At 48.4% G+C, this 20176-nt stretch overlaps 1 protein-coding gene across 2 annotated transcripts; it reads right to left on the reverse strand.

Moving 5' to 3' along the window:
* Positions 1–1656: 1656 nt before the first annotated feature.
* Positions 1657–12290, reverse strand: ATOX1 (antioxidant 1 copper chaperone). Of its 2 annotated transcripts, none has more exons than XM_087816936.1 (4): positions 12214–12290; positions 7414–7489; positions 4698–4838; positions 1657–1792 (listed from the first exon to the last, which is right to left on the reverse strand). In XM_087816936.1, exons 1-4 carry the CDS (start codon positions 12217–12219, stop codon positions 1785–1787), a joined length of 231 nt encoding a protein of 76 aa, XP_087673062.1. In that variant the 5' UTR covers positions 12220–12290; the 3' UTR covers positions 1657–1784. The 2 variants fall into 2 exon arrangements, with proteins under 2 accessions (XP_087673062.1, XP_016069322.2); XM_016213836.2 differs by lacking the exon at positions 12214–12290 and adding an exon at positions 9197–10215.
* Between the last annotated feature and the right edge of the window lie 7886 nt (positions 12291–20176).

The raw sequence follows: 20176 nt of genomic DNA on the forward strand, positions 1-20176 counted from the left end.
TATTCCTAGAGCCCTCAGGAACAGACTTCCCCAAGGATGCTTAAAGCCAAAAGACACTGCCATCTTGTGGCAGAGAAACCCAGACACCATGAAGGTTGGGAGAGTCCCTGTGCCCCAGAGGGACCACAATGGCAGAAATGGCTGACTTGAACTCATTTCATAATGGAACCAAAATTATGCTGGCACACAGATTAGAGTAAAAACCAAGTCTTATTTCTGGCTGCCAGGTTCCCTGAGGTGCAGGTGTTGTGTATTGTGCAGATGAGGAGGCTGACTCTGAGAGAGATTAGGTGACTGGTTCAAGGAAAAAGGTGGCCAAGTACAGAGCCAGGTCTTACCCCAGGGCCCCCAATCACTGCCCAATAAACAGTTAATGGTTAAAGTGTGATTCTCAACATGTGGTCCCCAAGACCTTTCAGAAGGTACACAAGGTAAAAACTATTTTCATAAGATGCCTTTTTCTTGCTTACAATCGCACAGTGAAATTTCCAGTCTAAATGCTGTGCAATGACCTCATCTCGTCCTGATGGCTGACGGGATGCATGTTTGTGTACACTTGTGTTTCAGAAATTCCTGTTTTAATTTATAATATGACACGGCCCATATACAACCAAAAGCCCTTTGAAATACTCAATTTTTAAGAGTATACATAGTATAAACAGGCCTTAGGATAAAAGTTTGAAAACTGCTAGTTTAAAGAAATATTAAAAGAATAAAGTTACACAAACTGAAACATTCCCTTTGTTTTGATATAAGTGAACCAACTCTATGCTGTGAAGCACTAATTTTTAAGTTGATTTGAATCCTAATTTTTAGGCTGACTGAAATTGTACTTGACATTTCTACGGATCTTTGATTAGTGAAACACGCAAAAAACACATGTGAATAGAGAATGTTTACTGAGTGGTTTCTTGCGGGAAAGCTCTACTCTAAGTGAGCTACATGTGTCGCCTCATCTAATCCCACAACCACCATCTGCAGGAGATGCTATTATCACATTTTGTCCTGTGGACACCAAGGGGATAAGTGGCCCAGGTGAGAGGTACTCGTGCTTGGACTCTGTTCCAGGCAGTCTGTCTTCACTGCCTCTTCCCACTCTTAAGATTTGACATTCACTTGATAGTACAAAAGTTTTTCAAAATATGGAGTCTAAGAAAATGAAAAGAAATAAAATCACCAATCTGACCCAACACTTTCACTTTATAGGTGAGGAAAAGTGAGGCCCAGAGAGGGTAAGTGATTTGCAAAAGATCACCCAGCAGCCCGGCCGGGCGTGGCTCAGTGGTTGAGCATCGACCTAGGATCCAGGCGGTCGGGGTTCGATTCCCGGTCAGGGCACATGCCCAGGTCGTGGGCTTGATCATTGACTCTCTTATCATTGATGTTTCTGTCTCTGTCTCTCCCTCTCCTTTCCTCTCTCTGAAACCAATAAAGATATATTTTAAAAAATAAAATAAAATAAAATAAACCTTTAAAAAGAAAAGAAAAAAAAAGATCACCCAGCAAAGAATCAAAATCCACTGGGCTTCTTACCCCCAATCAGCAACTCTCAGAACTCCAACCCAAGTAAACTTTGCAGTTATTGCCTTCATAGCAACGTGAGACATCACAGCACAGCGTTTAAGCAAGTGACATCAGGACAACATAACAGAAACATCAACAAAAGCAGTTCGATTTTATTGCAGGGAAGCTACGGAGGAGCAGGGAAGTGAGGGTCTCCGTAGGAACGCCCAACCTTGAGCAGCATTGCCGGGTTCCAGATCTGTCTGGAAGGCAGGAGAGGATCAGGGCCCTGGAAGAGATGAGACGTTAGGTGGGACAGAGGCGCCATCTACTGTGCACACGGAAGCATTGCAGAAGCAGTCAAGGTTCACTAAGGGAGTTGGGGGAGGTGAGGTGGGAAACCGGGGGCTGGGGGAGACCTAAAAACCCAGCGTCTAGCCCTGCTCACTGCTTCCCAGCCTGTTACTCTCAGCCTGACCGGGAGCCAGGAACCTTGCTAAGACAATCACTGCCGAGGCCTCTTCTGGGGAACTCCCAGGGCTGCTGGACAGCACTCCCTGTCCAGTTTCAACTTACACTGGGAAGGCAATGAACAAAATCATGGGCAAACAAATCTACCAAGAGCCAATGGTCAAGGTGACTTTATAACCAACATTCTAGCTCTGACCCCCAAACCTGGATTGATATGTTATTGAGGGGGCCCTTAAAACAGACTGAGAGACAGATGAGATGCTGCCTGGGTGTGTAGGGCAAAGCGCTTAAAAGGTGATTTTCACCCAGAGCCATGACCTAAATCTCAGAGAGCCTTCCCATACTACACATGGTTACAGACATGTGTGCAGATAAAATTATATTATGTCTAGAATGTTTGCGAAACAATATGGGGGTGAGGGGAATGGCCCATAGATGAAACAATGAAGGCAGTGACTGAACAATTATTGGATCTGGGTGATGGGTACCCGGAGATTCATTTTTACTTGTAGATGTATGAAACTTCCTATGATTAAAAATAAATAAAAGGCAAGCCCTGGCTGGTGTGGCTCAGTTTGTTGGGCGTTGTCCTGTGCATCAAAAGGTTGCCTGTACAATTCCCGGTCAGGGCACATGCCTGGGTTGCAGGTTTAATCTCTGGTAGGGGAAGTGCAGGAGGCAGCTGATCGATGTTTCACTCTCACATCGATGTTTCTCTCTCCCCATCTCCCTTCCTCTCTTTCTAAAAATCAATTAAAAACAAAAAGCCAAAATAAATACTACTATAAGAATTGTCCAGCCGTAGAAAGGAATGAAGTACTGACTCATGCTACTGCTTGGATGAATCCTGAAAACATGATGCTAAGTGTAAGAAGCCAGACACAAAAGGTCACATATTGTGATTCCTTTTCTATGAAATGTCCAGAATAGGTGAACCCAGAGCGGCAAAGAGCAGATTAGTGGTTGCCAGGAGATGGAGGAGGGGGCGCAGTGGGGAGAGACTGCTTAATGGGTATAGGGAAGTTTTCTGGGGTAATGAAAAAGTTTTGAAACTTGGGAGAGGTGGTAATGATACAACGTTGTGAATACGCTAAGTGCTGATGAATGATATACTTGGAAATGGTTAACTGCGTGCTATGTGAATTTCACCTCAATTTAAAAAAATACTATAAGAAAAACATTAAGTCAAGCATGGTTTACCACTGGCAGATATTAGTTTTTTAGTTAAAATTCACATGCCTAGGCCAAGATTCCAATTCAGCGTCTGCACTGGGGCTCCCCCATGTGTATAACCAGCTCAGGGAGTTTTTTGTCTTCCTTCCTTTAGCCCATTCCTTTAATCAGAGCAACCCCCCCCCTAAAAAAACCCTAGGGATGCAGCAATAATGGTGAACACCAATCTACAGCATGCTGGGGCCATCAGCCTCTCTTTGAGGGATCTCACAGTGATCCCCACCAGGCAGGAAAGCAGGGGAGAGGTAGCAGCCCCATTTTTATAGATGGTAGGGTGGAGTCTCAGGCATGGAAGCAGAAGTGCCCAAAGTCATGGTGTAAAATGAGGGCAGGGCTGGGACCAGAACCCTGGGATTCCAACTGTGCGTCCTGTGCTCATCCTGAATGTGGGCAGTATCCACAGACAGAAAAGGGGGCAAGGAAAACAGGTGCATCTGACATCATCTGCATGTTAGGTCACTATATACATAGGACCCTGCCCTTGCTCAGATTCCAACAGACACCGCTGGGAAGGAGGCTATACTCATGGCGGATGGACATGGCCCTGGTCAGTTGTGGCTGGCCACCTCTGCCTGGAAGGCTCTCCATGGGCCCACTCGGGACAATGCCACCAGCCATTACAGAATTCTGATTCAGGATGCCCGACTCTCCTCCTGACTCTGCCACTCACCTGCGTGGGGCTTTAGTCACGCCACTTCCCCTCTCCAGGCCTCATTTTCCTCAAACATAGTGAGAACACAGGGATGTGACCATTACTGCTGTTCACACAGCAAATGCACTACCTGGAGAGTAGCAGCCAGGAGGGCTGTGCTGTGCGGTGAAGGATTCTGAAACTGTGGCTGGGCACAGAAGGAATGCTGGATGGGTGAGTACGATCTGCCCAGTTCCCTAGTGAAGGGTGCTGACACAGTGCCTCTTATTTGCCTCCTGGATTACACGGAATCAATGGGAATATCCAGCTTAGACACTCAACTATTTTGCACCAGTCCGAATTAACTCATCTGGTCAGCGCATGAGGCCCAGGGCATAGGTGTTAGCTCTGATGGGACAGGCAGCTTATCAAAGCAAAAGGACACTGCTCAGGGTCACTGCTCTAAGCTTAAAGCTGGCCAATCATGAAATGCACTCCTTATAAAAGAGGCTCTGGGAGCCCTGGCCTGTGTGATTCAGTTGGTTGGGCTTCATCCTGTGCGTCCAAAGGTTGCCAGTTCAATTCCTGGTCAGGGTGCATGTCTGGGTTGCAGGCTCCATCCCCAAGAGGGGGCGTGCAGGAGGCAGCTGATTGATATTTCGCTCTCCCATCTATGTTTCTCCCTCCCTTTCCTTTCCTCTTTCACTAAAAATCAATTTTTAAAAAATCTTTAAAAAGTGACCCTGGGAGACATTATCATTGTGCAATCTCTACTCACAGGGCAATGCAAGGATTCCCTGGACACGTGATTTGCATTAGATAATGAACTATTCTGTTGAAGTGCTGGGGCCTCACCCACCTGCCTCCTTTGGTCTATCACTCAGACCGATGTAAGTTACCGTCTTCCCTGTTTTCCTCAGGGTCTCCAACAGAGTGTCCACGCTGTGCTCAGAATCGATGTAAACCTTTTTGTTGGGCAGGTCGATCTCAAACTGAACTCCTGCAGGAAGAGGAAGTGGGGTGGGGGTGGGGGACAGTGGAAGCAGAGACCCTCACAGTCAGAGCACGAAAGAATTCAGGCTCTAAATTCTCATTCACAACTGCTCTTCCCCCTTCCTCTAGACCAGGGATCGGGAAACTTTCCCTGTAAGGCTGTAGCCTGCTCATCCCTGCTCTAGACTAGGGCACCTTTTAAGTGTCTTTTTTAATTGCAAAAGTAACAGGGACACACCATTAAAAAAAAAGGCAAACTTTTCTGAATAAAATTGGGAAGGACAAGGCCCCTACCTCTTTTCAACTTCTAGAGATCACTGCGAACAGTACGACATTATCCAGTCTTTCTCCCTGATAGACAAATGAAAAATAACTCTCCCAAATGGCATCATACTATACAAACAGGTCTTGCTATATTTCACTTTCCAACAGCCAGGATATCTTGCCTCCTTAGCACATACAGACTTCATTTTTTTTTTTTTAACAGCTACACTGTGTTCCATAGTGTGGATGTACCATACACCTACTTGATCCCCTGCTGAAGGACAATGAGGTTTTTCCCTCTTACTGCAACAATAATACAGGAAACATACTTGAACATATCTTCTAAAACCTGTGAAAATACTTGTCTCATGAATTCACAGAATGGAAACTAGCGGGCAACAGACTGGAACCTTTCCTTTGTTAACTGACATTGCAAAATTGCCCTCTTCAAGGGCTGTGCCAATTTAAAGCCCGCGAGCCCGGCTGGTGCGGCTCAGTCGAGCATACTCCCATACACCAGGAAGTCCCTGGTCCCATTTCCCAGGCAGGGCACATGCCCATGTTGTGGGCTCGTTCCCCAGTAGGGGGAGTGCAGGAGGCAGCTGACTGATGATGTTTCTCTCTCTCTTCCTGTCTAAAAATCAATAAAAACATATTTAAAAATAAATAAATAAAGCCCTGGCGCAGCACATGGGAGTAAGTAGAATGGGTCTTGCTGAGATGAGAGAATGCAGAGGGAAGGCCCTTAATAGGTTCACCACTGACTTTCTGGGCCCTGCCCATTATAGGCCTCAGTTTCCCCATTCATACTGAAGAAGTTGGGGTTGGCCAGTCCCTATGGTCTTTCCAAGTTAAAATATGCCATTAATCTGTGATTCCTCAGGCCAAGGACTGCTCATTGGGGGCCCCAAACAACTGGAAACCCTTCTGACCCATCTCAAGAAGCCACCCAAGTGGGGGATAGTAGTGAAAGATGGGGAGAAACCTGCCCAAATTCAAAGGCAGATCCCCAAGCATCAGTCAAGGGACCTCAACAATCACATGGCACAAGGTTTATCATGTCTGAATTTGTATCTAATGGATACCTGGGGTGGGTGTGTGCTACAATGTAGACGTGCTGCATTCTGGGCTTCTGTCTTTTGGTTCAGAAGTGTCTCCCTCCTCTTTGAAATAAATATTTTGGTGAGGTAATAGAAGCTCTGGGACCATCCAGCACAGTGGTTTTCAAATTGTGCTTCTTGCAGCCCAGGTTCCTGCACAGGTGTCCTCAAGCTGTCCAAAAGAAGACCCACCCTCATCTCATCCAGACCATACTCAAAGTATCCACAGCAAAAGCAGATTCAGACTGACATTCCCATATTATAGCTGGGGAAATCCAGGCCTTGAGGAGAAGAGGCCACGGTCACATGACAGGTCAGGAGCCAGGTTCTTTCCACTGATTCTTTCAAATTAAGATTCTAGTTAATAGAACTAGAAACCAGCCAGTGGCTCACTGTGGGAATTTGAGCAAGTCACTTCCCTTTGGGGCACTGGTGTCAACATCCCCATTCCACAGGTGGAATGCACAGCTCAGAAGACTTGCTTTAACTGCCAACCAGATCACTTCTATACGCAAGCCCTTGGGAAATTGGGTGCTATTATTACCTAGGGTTTTAAAAATGAAAATCTTAGAAAACTGACTGCCCCAGCACTACAAGAATTCTGATCGTTGCTCAGTCATTATTACCTCTTGGAGCCCCAGGGCCAGCCCTCAGCCCTCTCTGGGCCTCAGTTTCCCCAGCTGAGAGTTGAGGGGGCTGGATGAGAATAATGGTTTCCTAAATATGTCCAAAAGAGGTGCTTTAGGAGTTCTACATATAAATGATTCAAAGTTTATTTTTTAAATTGTAACAATTTAATAAAAAATCTTAATAGAAAATAACACTCAAACATGTCCTATAACATTAGTGATCCCACTGGAGATTACCAACATACTGACTAGTACTGACAGGGCTCTGGAGCAAAGTGCAAGGTCAAATCCCAGCTCTGCCACTTACTGGCTGTGTGATCCCAGTCAAGCTACTCAACCTCTCTGAACTTCAATTCCCTCCTGCTATAATGGAGATAGTCAAAGAAACTACCTAAATGGTTGTGAGGATTAAATGAAAGCCACTAAGCAGAGTACTTGGCACATGCTAAGCACTCAACATATCTTAGTTTTAATGTTATCATTAGCTTTAACCCAAGCTTCTCCTGCTCCATGTCTGCATGCATTTGAACACAATATAAAGTTTATCGGTCTCCCCCACCTCACCCCCAACCGAGGTCCACTCACTCACCTCCTAGCTTCTCGAGGACCCGAGCGACTGCATTAGAGCAGCCTTCACAAGTCATTTCTACAGAGAACTCGTGCTTCTGAAACAAACAAAGGGGACCATGAGCCAAGTCCTGCAGAGACCCATACACCCTACCAGCATGCAGGCCCACTCAAGGGCCAAGACAGGGGGCAGAGACACAGGGCAAGATCTGGCTGTTGTCAGACTCACCAGTATCCTGTTTCTGGCCTCTCCCCTCTTCAATGATAAAGTGGAGTAACTAAGGATTTCTATATCACACAGGCTGCTGTATTAAAAGAGATAATCCCTATAACTCCTTTAGCAGTGTCTGGCACACAGTGAATTTAATCAGCTGGGAAGCTAGTTTACCGTGTTGGTTACTAGTGTGAACTTCAAAATCCTGACTCTTGAGCTATCTGAGGTTATAGGACTATGAGGACCATCAGCTCTGACATGGGTGGACACCCATCCTCGGAGCCATGCTGATCTGGTGGTCTTATTTATGCATCAGAAGATCACCGTTTGCATTAGAATTGCCAGAGAGCTTGCAAAAACTATAGGTTCTGATCTGCAAGTGTGGGCTAGGACGTCTACAACGGCTAGAAAGCGTCCTTGGTGATTCTGATATATAGTGACCACTATTCTTATCCAAATGCCTCATTCCTAGAGGCAGCCCCTAAAGCCTGGGAAGGGAGTGGATTTGCATGGGCTCCCAGTGAGTCAAAGGGCAGACCAATAAGGGAACCCAGGCCCCTGGCCACTTCATGCAGGCCCGACATCCTACAGTCTCCATGATATCCAACAAACTACGCTCCCAGAAGACAGAGGCTTTGTTCAGTAGTTCATTGCTGCATCCCCAACACAGGCACAGCTAGGAGATACTGCAAGTTAGATTCAAGACCACCACAATATAGCAGGTAGCACAATTAAGCAAGTTGTAATATTTTTGCTGGTGGAAGGGTGTTGTTTTTAATTTGTTAAAAACACACACACACACAAAACCCCCTCACAATATCTGTGAAGTGCAATAAAGCAAAATGCAAATAAAACCAGGTACACCTGTAGTTGTTAACAGACCACTTAGTTGGTGAAGCCTAAGGTAGTTACTATCTGACCCTTTAAGAAAAAGTTTGCTGACTCCTGCTCCAGAACAAACAAAAGATGGTCATGATGGGTCAATGCTTTGTACTTGTACACTCATCCCAAGCTTCAAAATGTTTTTATTGATTTTAGAGAGAGAGGAAGGGAGAGGGATAGAAAGATAGAAACATCGATGAGAGAGATACATTGATTAGCTGCCTCCTGCATATCCCCTACTGGGGATCAAGCCCCCAGCCCAGGCATGTGCCCTGACTGGGAATTGAACTGGGGACCTCTTGGTTCATGGGTAGATACTCAACCACTGAGCCACACCAGCTGGGCCCCATCCTAAGCTTTCAAGGGTTTGCAAGACCGATATAAGACCTGAATCTACTGTGCGCTCACTATGTGCTAAATGTTCTTTATCTGGTATCTGAGTTAGGCCTTACCCAGCCTGGAAAGGGAGCTGGTCACCTTATTTTACTCAGGAAGAAACCAAGGTTCACAGTCAAGTGGCGAGTATGTGCTGAGGCTGGGATGTGAACCCAGGCTTTCCTGGCTCCAGGGACATCCTGCTGGTCTTGGGCCAGCAAACAGCACTGCCACCTGCCACCCCCCACAACCTGGACACTTAGCGGGAGCTCTGGGAACAGCTTGTGAAGTAGCATGAGTTTCTGCTGCCCAAGGACCTAAAGTGAACAGATACCTGAAGCTTTCTGCTGCAGACTACAGGTGGTGGGTCTCCTTCCATCCCCCACAGTACAGAGGTCAGAAGCCAGGAGGAAGTTTCTGGGTGGCAAACATTACAATTCAGTGTTCTCTTCCTTCACCTCTGAATTACAAAGTAAATCTGGGGGTGGTGGAGAATCTACTTGACGACAGAGTAAGCCATTCTTCACGGAGAATCCCAGCACCAGCGCACCCGAGTGCTTGACTGTGCAGTTCCAGCCCCGCAGAGCCTCTGCTCTATCGTGTAGAAAACGGGTCCTTTAAAGTTGATGAAAAAGCCCAATAACTTGTACAACTCTTTCATTGAGTCTAAGAACTGGAAAGGCGGGAACAGAGTGGGTCACATTGTCTAGGTCCTCTCAGAGAAGGAATTCTTTCTCAACTCTCCAGGACATTCAGCCTCTGATCACCCTGAGTCCTAGGAGTTTACTTCTAATAATGTTTGAGTGCCTCCTCTGTGCTAGACACTGTTCTAAGCACCATCCGTGAACTAAATTGTTTAATCATCACAACAACCCCATGAGTTAATCATTATTATGGTCCCTTCTTGGCAAATGAGGAAGTTGAGATTCAGAGCTTAGGCCGCTCAACGTGACACAGCTAGTGAGCAGCAGGGCCTAGACCAGACATAGTCTCCAAAGCCTAAACTCTTAACCACTGTGGACCTTGTTAAGATGGGGTTTGAAATCTGCCTTCCTGTAGTTCTACCCTACTTGTGCTAGGTCTACACAAGAGCTACCACTTCTTGTGGACTAGCTATGTCAGTGGCTATGCCAAATATTTTACTGGCATTTTTCCAGTTACAACTAACAGTCCTGGGAGGTCAGTTTGTATCCCCATTTTACAGCTGAGGAGATCAAGGCACAGAGAAGGAAAGCAGCTTAACTGAGGTCATCTGGTTGGCAAGCAGGAGCACAGCTTTTCAAACAGGTTTCTGAGATCCCAAGTGTTGGAGAAACCTCCCAGATGACAGTCCTCCCCTCCTCCCTCAGCTGTTCACCTCATGATACGGCGCCAAGTGCCAGCTTCATATTGATCATCTCTCTGAAGGGTCTTTTGTTTGTCTAAATCCCCAGAAGTGAACACAGAAGAGTGATCCTCAAGCTGGCCTTCCTCTCACTGTCAGGCCCCACTAAAACCTGGTGGCCTTCACTATCCAGTCCCAGGGTGATTAATGCTGTCCTCTACCATTGCCACAGGCAGACCTGCTCAACTGGGAGGGCTGATGCTGTCAGGTTCTTAGTGCATACTTTGTGTTGTCTGAGGATATATCTCAAGGCACCTGGCAAAACCTAAGGGAAATGACACCTGAGATGTTTGTGGTTTGCCCAGGGGGCCTCTGGCTCACCTGTCAGCTTCCCCAAAGTGAGGCTGCTAAGACACAGGGCAACTGTGAGACACCTCTGAGTACTCACTTGGGGCAGAGCTGCCAACTAGGCACCATCGGGGAGGGAAAGTGCTAAACACCACATAACCCAACCAGGATCTCTAGGATGAAACTTGGATCAAAGCTTCCTCCCCAGCCAGCGTGACTACTTTTGTGTGCACTTACCACACCCAGCCAGGCCAGGAGACTGGGAGTCTGAAGATAAGGGGATTGATCCTGGCTCCACCATGACCTTGAGTAAGTTATGGGTTTTTTGGGTTATTGTATTTCCAAAAGGCCTGAATTTCTTGGTTTTTTTTTTTTCCAAATTATAAGAGGAAGTTTATTTGGGAAGTTTAAGAGGTAGAAGTGAGTCATCTGGGCTGTGTAGGCTCAGGAAACAAGTTATAGAGGCAAAAGAAGGGCCCTAGGAGCTTAGGAGAGAGAAAGGCAAAGGCAGGACCCCTCTTACCCCCTGCGGGGAGGAAGAGAGGGAAGGGAGAGGCAGGAGGGCGCTCCAGAGGGGGAAAGTGAGCCAGGAGGCCTTAATTTTTTTTTTTTAAAGTTTTTAAAAAACTGATTTTTAAAGAGAGAGGAAGGGCGAGGGAGCAAGTGAGTTAAACATAGATGTGAGAGCGATATGTTGATCTGCTGCCTCCTGCACGCTCCCTACCAGGGATCCAACCCCCAACCCGCATAATGACCTGACCAGGAATCCAACAGGCAACCTTTTGGTGCAAGGGACGACCAGCCACACCAGCCAGGGCAAGGTTTTCATTTCTAATCTACAAAGTGAGGCCAGGAGCAACCAGGAATATGTGGAAAGACTGAGGGAGCTGCAGAGACTAGTGGAGACCTGCTCATTCCTCCCCAAACTCTGCCAGTGAGCAACTGGAGACTTTGGGCAGGTCCTTGAACTGCTCTGGGCTCATGGCTTCAGGTTCAGAAAGTGACGGGGAAAAGCACTGTCTCCATTCAGCCTCGCCCATCAATGACCCGAAATTTGGCCAGAGTGGACAGGGGAAGGGAAGGAAAACAGGGACCTCTGAAAACCTGCCCCATCTGTAAGGCACACACCCCCTCTACATACACACATACACCTCTATACACCCCCCCTGCTATACGTACACACACTATACATACACACAGCTCTATACACACACACACCTCTATACGCCCCCCCGCTATACGTACACACACCACTACACATACACACACCCCCTCTACACACACACACCTCTATACACACCCCCCCGCTATACGTACACACACTATACATACACAGCTCTATACATACCCCCCCCTCTACATACACACACACACACACACACACACACACACACACGCCCCCACTCCCGCTGTGCCCCGGGCTGGCCGCGGCCCTGCTCCGGTCTCGGTTCCCCGCCTCTGCAGGGAAGGGCCACGTCGGAGGCCTCGCAGTGCCGACGACCCGAAGCCCGACTCCGACATGAGACCCTTTCGCAACCGCCTCTCGGGAGCGTCGCGGAAGCAGGGGCTGGGTGGGGAGGGCTGGGAGAGGCCTGAGCGCCGCAAGGGGGACATCCGGCCGTGCGGCCGCGGACAGGCCGGGGCCGCGAGCCTGCGCGGGCGGAGGCGCGGGCACTCACCGGCATGACGGAGGGGCCGGGGCGGCGGCGGCGAGCGTCTCCGGGCTCTGAGCGCCGGCGCGCTGGGTTTCCGGGTGTGCGCGCCGCAGGGACCGCCCGGCGGCCAGGCCCCGCCCCCGCCGCCCACCCGCGGCCAGGCCCCGCCCCCGGCCGCGGTTGGCCAGTCGCCTTCCGGTGGGCGTGGCCCAGGACGCGCGTCGCTCCCGAGCGGGGCGGGCAGCCGTGCGGGGCTGGCGTGCACCGCCTGGCGGCGTTTTCAGGGCGTTTGCTCCGTTTCAGGTTCGTGCGAGGGGGCTGGGACTACAAGGGCCCCTTGGTGAGCGCGACAGACCCGCTCCCTCCCTGAAGGGACAACCTGGTGCGTTCACGCCGCCACTGTGGAGCCCCAGCCCGAGCCAGCTCTGCGAGGCGTCAGACTGCAGTCCGGTGTCTGGGCTTCAGAGGCCAGGAAGGTCGTTCTCAGAGTAAGAGCAGAAGTTCAGCAACTAGAAGTTTGCCCTGATCTATGGAGACACCACAGAAAGTTATTTTTGGTGATAATTCTTATTATGGCTAAGGCCCCTAATTTAAATTCTTTTAATTATTTTTGGGGGGAGGGAGGAGGGTAGAATTTTCTCTTGAGTGCAATGGGACTCAGTTGCCTTTAGCAGAAAATAATCCACATATCACAGAGGCTCATCTTGGGGCGACCTATTATGAAGCCCTACATGATGAAAGAAAAATGAGAAATTTGGGAAGGAGGGAGGCAGGCGGCACAGCAAGTACAAAAGTTGGAAGACGGGAGTGAGCATGGTTTGAGGGGCGGGCACAGACAGAGAGATGGAAGAATGAAGCAGCAAAGACATGATGTGGGACTCATCCCACAGCCATGGGGGAAGACGGATGGAGGCAGATGCTCTAGGACACTTCCAGGAAACAGGCATGCCAGCATTTGGAACTTCAGACGGACAGACGGACATACACACACACCTCTGCACGCACACACAGCACCAGGGTGGTTCTGTCCTTGGAATAGTCAAGGATTCTGCCGAAGGGGCTCGGTCTAAGTAGTTTCAAAGATTTCTCTGTCAACAGCGTGCTTGGAAAGCTTATTAAAAGCTCAGACTTAGCCCTGGGCTGGGTAGCTCAGTTGGTTCGAGCATCGTCTCCATACACCAAGGTGGTAGGTTTCAATCCCCAGTCAGGGCACATACAAGAATCAACCAATGATTTCATAAATAAGTGGAACAAAAAAATCAATATATATTTCTCTCTCAAATCAATATATTTAAAAAAAAAAAACACTCGGATTTCTGGGCCTCACCCTGGATACGTTGTCTCTTAATTTCAAGGCATACTTTTAGTTCCCCCCCCCTCTGGTTTGGGGAACCACTGGTTCAGGAAAACTATAGTCTTAATACATGAAACCTTTTTTGAGACAGGGTGCTGGTTATTGTCTCTCAGCTCAAATTCATCCTTTTGGCCTGCTCTATGAAAATGGATCCGACCCTCTAAATATCTTTTCCTTTGCCCATTGGCAGGATGCTAAGCTTCCTCAGTAAAGGTTCTGTAGAGACACTGGCAGGGGAAAGGTTTTCCTTCCTGGTTCCAGGTTGCTCACTCACTGGGCCCTTGCAGTCTGTGTGGCTGCCCCAGGCCCAGCTTCTGAGGATGGCTTCTCCACTCCAGCACCAGGATCCTGCTGTGCACAGGACCAGCAGCACCTGGCAGCCAGCAGCTTTCCCCAGTACCTACCCACCTTGTGTGCCTCTAGTAAGATGCCTCTTTCTGTGAAGAGCTTTTCCCAGCATCCTAGCAGGTGGTTTTCCAGCCAAGAGGGTGGATTTCTAGTGAGTTCCACCAGCAAGATGTTCTGTGAACCAAGCCTGGATCTCAGCCTAGGGGCAGCGGTGGGGTGGGGGTGGGGGGATTCTTCCGTAGATGCTCTATGTTACTATCTTGGCTACCTAGTGTTGTTATATCATTCAGTTGTTCCATAGTTTATTTAACCAGCCCCTATGGCAGAAACCATTGGTTGACTGATCCAACACGCATTCCCAGGCTTTTTACTCTTGCTACTATAGAGGCTGGATCCCTAAATACTTGCTTTCCCATCCTCCCTTGTGGCCAGTTTGCTCATATGGTATGGCTCTGGATGATGAATCCAAAGCAGAAGTCTGCTAGGAGGCTTTTGGGAAAGCTCTTGCTTTTCTCACAAAGAGAACAGATACCACTCCTTTCCCCTTCCTGCCTAGAATACTGATGTGATATTTAGAGTGCAAGTGCACCTTCTTGCAACTATGAGGGAAATGCCAAGGGAACTGGAGAGGCTGATTCTGACTCTGCTCACTGAACCAATGCCAGCCACAACTTGCCTCCAGACTTGTTATGAGAGAAATGTAAGTCCCTCTTTATTTCAGCTACTGCTATTCAGACTTTCTGTTACTTGCCCCCGACACATTCTCAATATAGCCCCCCACTGATGGACATATAGGTTGCTTCCAATCTTTCAATGTTAATAACGATGATATAATGACAATCCATATACATACATCTTTCTTAAAATTTCATGTAGAATAAGTTCCTAGACATGGAATCACTATTCATTTTCAGTGTTGATACACAGCCAGATTGCCTAAGTTTAATCAACTACATTTTTGTATCTCCAGATCTATGTGCACTACACTCACCCATTCCAATTTTATAAGTGATTTTAAAATTTCCCTTTTTCTGTTTTTCTTTGCCATATTTTCTATAATGAATATTAAGAAAAGAATCACAAAAAAAAAATTTTTAAAAACAGAATTCAGGAATTGAGTTCCAGACTGCCAACAGTCTCATTACTAGCCTGGATCCTAGGTCGAGGCTCAACCGCTGAGCCATGCCTGGCAGGGCAATAAAGACTTAAAAAAAAAAAGTTTATTTAGAGTCACAGAGGTAGAAGAAGTGAGTCGCAGAAGGAAGCCAGCTGGGCTGCATGGACTCAGGAAACAAGTTACAGAGGCAAAAGAAGGGCCCTAGGAGCTTAGGAGAAAGAAGGCAAAACATGCCTATGGGAAGGAGAGGGGGAAAGGTGGGTAGGTGCTTAAGAACGGAAAAGAGCCCTGCCAGTGTGGCTCAGTTGGTTGGGCGTCATCCCGTGCACCTAAAGGTTGCCGATTCGATTCCTGTTCAGGGCACATGCTGGGGTTGTGGGCGAGATCCCCAGTGGCCGGGGAGGGGAGGGTGTGCGTGCAGGAGGCAGTTGATCTATGATTGATGTGCTCTCCCATCGATGTTTCTCTTTCTCTCCCTCTCCCTTTTTCTCTCCCTCAAAATCAGTGAGAAAATCTCTAAAAAAATGAATTAAAAAAACAAAAGGAGAGCTATCAAGGGAGGGAGAGCCAGCGCAAGAGAGCACACATGTCTTAAGGGCTTTTATCTGGAGATCTCAGGGGAGAATTCAATAGAATATTCATCAGCTTTCCAGGCATGTCTCCTCAGGGTCTCATGGTCTGTACTAATTGCTCGGTGCTAGGGTTGGGCGTCATTGGTGTTTGCATCTGGTCCTGATGGCAGCCGTGGCATCATCCTGCCTGGCCTTGCTGCTTTTTTGGGCCTGAAGCTGAAACATAACCGAGGCCTAGATGTCATCTCTAGTTTGACCAAAACTCTGTCTCTATGGTCAACAGACCTGAGGCTTTGCTCCTAAGATTGTTTTGGTGCAGGTCGGAACCTCATTGTCCTGAGGGCTTAAAGATTAAGGGAGCGGCGGTGCAAGGGCTGGTATGGGAGTCATATGAGGCTATTCTCCTGCCCCTTTGTTCCTCCTCTAAGGGAATCTACCGCATGACTAGTGACATGCCGGGGGAGGAAAGGTCAGGGGAGGGTCTGAAGCGCATCACCAGCGATATATGAAAGGTCAGAGGGGTCAAAACCACATGACCAGTGATATGCTAGGGGAGGAAAGGTCCCCCTGGGGGTGAGGTCCCACATTGTAATTGGTGACCTCCTGTACCTGGCCTATTGTTCCTACTCAGCTCAAGTCTGTCTAACTGCCTACTATATCAATATCACTATGAAGATGTATAACATTGAATTTTGTTTGGAAAACCATACAGTACCAAAGAGTACAGAATGAAAACTAAGCCTCTCTCCTACCCTGGCCCAAGTTCTCCTCCCTGTTAGCAATCATGGACAGTTTCTTGTGACTTCTTCCAGACATAACCTGTGCATGTACACCGACACCATATGGGAATGTGTGTAGATAACTATAGCACTACAGTATGTCTTAATAGAAATAATCAGCCCCTGGCGTCCCTCCCCATTTTTTACTCTTCCCATTACTCTGCACTTTGATTTCTTCATTTATTGGTATTTCCTGGAGATTGCCCTGTAACTATGCACACAGACCTGCCTCATTTCCCCTATGGCTACATGATCGTCCACTATAAGTGTGCTCTGTGTCACAGTATTGTATCTAACCAGTCCCATACAGCTTGACAGCTGGGTTTCTCTATCACAAGCAGTGCTACAATGAATACTATTATACTGTTCACAGGTGGGAGTTTAACAGTTGAAGTTACATACAGGCACATATTTTTAATCACCCTTCACGAATGATTAGCTATGTTTGGGCAACTGATCCAGATGATAGTCTTAGCATCATTCCTTACCAAATATTTCCCACCACTCTTCCACTCCCCCCACCAAACTATTTTCTGGGGTCTTACCAGTTTCTTTCCACTGATTCTCAGATCTTTGGGGAGAATTGGCAGAAAGAGAGGGGTGAAGTAGTGTATGGGAGGGGCTTGCAGATTTTGCTTGGCAGTGGAAAGACCAGTAGGAGGCTGGGTGGGACTCTCCCTTAGATGACTAATAACTATGTAATAGGCAGCTAGACAGGTGTGAGTGGAGCAAGGACAATAGGCCAGGTACAGGAAGAAGGTCACCAGGGCAGAAAGCCCTGGGTGCCTAGCAAGGGGCAAAACTGGGAAAACAAGGACCTCCCCCCATCCCCAGGGTAACCTTTCCTCCCCTAGCATAGGTCATGTGGTTTGGACCCCTGACCTTTCATATCGCTGGTCATGTGGTATAGACCCCCTGACCTTTCCTCCCTCACGATAACATCTAGGTCTCAGTTGTATTTCAGCTCCAGGCCCAGAAAAGCATCAAAACTGGACAGATGATGCTATGGCTACCTCAGGACCAGTTACATTGACCCCTGCCCTGGCTCCGGCCAATCAGTGGAGACCCTGAAAGGACACACATGGAAAGCTAATGAATATTCTACTGACACCCTCCCCAGAAACCTCCCCTAAGATTTCCACCTATGAGATAAATACCCTCAACACAAAGGACCTATCCTGGGCTCTCCCTCTGTGAGCACGCCAGTGCCATTCCCTTCCCCTGTGCCTTTCCCTTCCTCGTCTCCTTCCCCCACAGGCACAGTATCTCCTAAACTCTAAGGGACCCCATGAGAGAGATTTGCAACTGAGGGAGCAATGGGCTGAGGCAGCTCCTCCTGGGCTAATCCCCTGAACCTGTTTCCAAGGCTCCCTTTTTTCTGACATCCCAGTGAGCCAAAGCAGCCCAGCCGAGGCTCTCCAGTCGCTTCTGCTATGCTCTTCCTTGTTTCACTGTCCTTAGTGTGTTTTTGCTGTGGCCAATAAATTCTTGCTTGCTTTGCTACACTTTGTCTCTTGATTGAAATCTTTCCTTCAAGAAGATAAGAACCAAGGTCTCGTCTTGCCAGAGTTTCTCTATTGAGTTTTTGGCCAGCTAATCATTTGTTATGGGGGGCCCTCCTGTGCACCCCTGGCCTGTGCCCACTAGAGGCTAGTCTCCCCTCTACCCAGTTGTGACAAGGCCATATGTCTCTTGGGGGCAAAATCTCCCCTGCCTCCCTCACCTTGAGTACTCCAGACAATTCACTGGTGGTAAAATACACATTGAACATTCACTAAGTATCCAGCATCTGGGTTCTGAGGGTTTATGACTCAATCAGAGAAATTACCAAAGGAAGATGTCAACTTGCTCTCTCCTGTGGAAGACAGCAACAGCCACCTGAGGTCTTGTCCGTATTCTCCCTCTGGTAATCCATTTCTCTCTCCTCCCTCCCTCCCTCCCTTACTCAACACGGTGCACAAACAGGTCTCATTGTAAAACTTCCCAGTAATACATTGTCCTCATTGCTTCCAACCTAGGGGATTCCCTAGGGGGAATGACTATTGTTTTAAATTTAGAACTCTCCCTATGCACTTGGATACCTTTTTTAACATACAAAAATTAGGGAGATGTTTTTTCATTTGTTTCCTTTTTAACACAAATGAGAATTCACTGTTTTGTTGAACTTGATTTTTTAAAAAAATATATCTTTATTAATTTCAGAGAGAGGAAGGGAGAGGGAGAGAGTTGAAACATCAATGATGAGAGAGTCATCATTGATCGGCTGCCTCCTGCACACCCCCGCAACCCAGGCCAGTGCGACAGGGAATCAAACCTCCATCTCCTAGATACTAGGTCGATGCTCAACTGCTGAGCCACACCCAGCTGGGCTTGATTTTTTTCAATGAATCACCCAATTAACAATCGGATACCCATCCATATCTGTACAATTCTCATTCTTTTTTAAACTGTTGCATAGGACCCTGGCTGGGTAGCTCAGGTGGTTAGAGTGTAGTTCCATATGCCAAGGTTGTGGGCTCCATCCCTGGTCAGGGCACATACAAGAATCAACCAATGAGTGCGTAAATTTGTGGAACAACAAATTGATGTTTCTCTCTCTTTCTCTCCCTTCCTCTCTCTCTCTAAAAATCAATAAAAAATTAAACTGCTGCATAATATTCTATATTACATGCATATTAACAATTAGTTTGCAAACTGATGAGCAATTACTTTTTTAGTTTAGTCTAACAAAGCTGACAATACTGTCATGTTCACCCTGTACATGCCTCTATGTAAAAAAAAAAAAAAAAAAAATGTGGCTATCAAACCAAGCAGTGGGACACACGCAATTTAATAGAGACTGCCAAATAGACTTACAAAAAAGAACTGTGATCGCTTCAAGTTCCCTCCAAATGAAATTCAGAATAGCCTGGACCCCTACCACGGGCCCCTTGGGTTAAATGACCAATCTGTGAATTCAGTTTCCCCGATTTGCTCTCATTAGCATTACAATTTGGAGAGTCATCCTCGTAAAATGCAAAAGTTTCGAGCCGGCCTTTAAGAAACGTTGCCTGCGGGAGTGCTCCTCTGCTCCCCGAATCAAGCTCACATTCCCGAGCCTGGCTAACACCACGCCCGAGGCTCCCGACTCCAGAAAACCTTCCGCAGCGTCTCCCCTCGGGGTCTGCACCGCCCCGGACACCTGCGCGCGGGGCTGCGAGCTGCCGGCCCCCGCAGCGCTCTGAACGGGCGACCGCAGCCACTGGGTCGTCTTTGATTCCAGCCCTGGGAGCTCAGTCAACGCTCCAGGAGCGAGGCCGCCGCCGGAGCGAGGCCTGGGGGTGCGCGGGGGGAGGGGGGCGCTCTAGCTCCGCTCCCGGGGCCGGGCCCCCGCTGGGACGCGGGCGGGGGCGCGCCCGGATGCACCCCGCGGCGGCCCGCGCCCCTTCCTCTCGCCGCAGACACGCTCCACGTGCTTCATTTACAAATTTCTCTGCGAAACTGCACGAGAGCCTCCCCCCCGGCGCCCTCCCCCGCGGGGGTCACAGGCCTGGAATGAGAAGAGCCCCAGGCGAGTCTTTGTAGCTCGGTAACCTAAAGTGCCCTTGGTCACCGACGGAGGGTCGGGAGACGCGGACTGGGCCGGGCTGAGGCGCCCCTCGGCCGCAGAGCCGCGTCGGGAAACCTTCGGGGCGTCCGCACAGGAGCTGGACCAGTTACCTCGGGAAGATGGGGCGACCTGGAGACAGACGCCCCCACACCCACGGCGAGTAGAGAGCCGGGTGACAATGCTGGGGGACGCGCTGGGCTGCAGCGAGGCCCAAGCTGGCCAGAGAGT

Source organism: Miniopterus natalensis, chromosome 4 (genome assembly GCF_054644295.1).
Source record: "Miniopterus natalensis isolate mMinNat1 chromosome 4, mMinNat1.hap1, whole genome shotgun sequence".
Lineage (NCBI taxonomy): Eukaryota > Metazoa > Chordata > Mammalia > Chiroptera > Miniopteridae > Miniopterus > Miniopterus natalensis.

Excerpts from the sequence above, each read along its gene's own strand:
- ATOX1 (XM_016213836.2), bottom strand. The coding sequence starts at position 9,241 with ATGGAAGGAGACCCACCACCTGTAGTCTGCAGCAGAAAGCTTCAG. Across the intron at positions 7,490-9,196 it reads TCTGCAGCAGAAAGCTTCAG|AAGCACGAGTTCTCTGTAGA; the intron begins GTATCTGTTCAC and ends TGTTTGTTTCAG. Across the intron at positions 4,839-7,413 it reads GGTCCTCGAGAAGCTAGGAG|GAGTTCAGTTTGAGATCGAC; the intron begins GTGAGTGAGTGG and ends CTCTTCCTGCAG.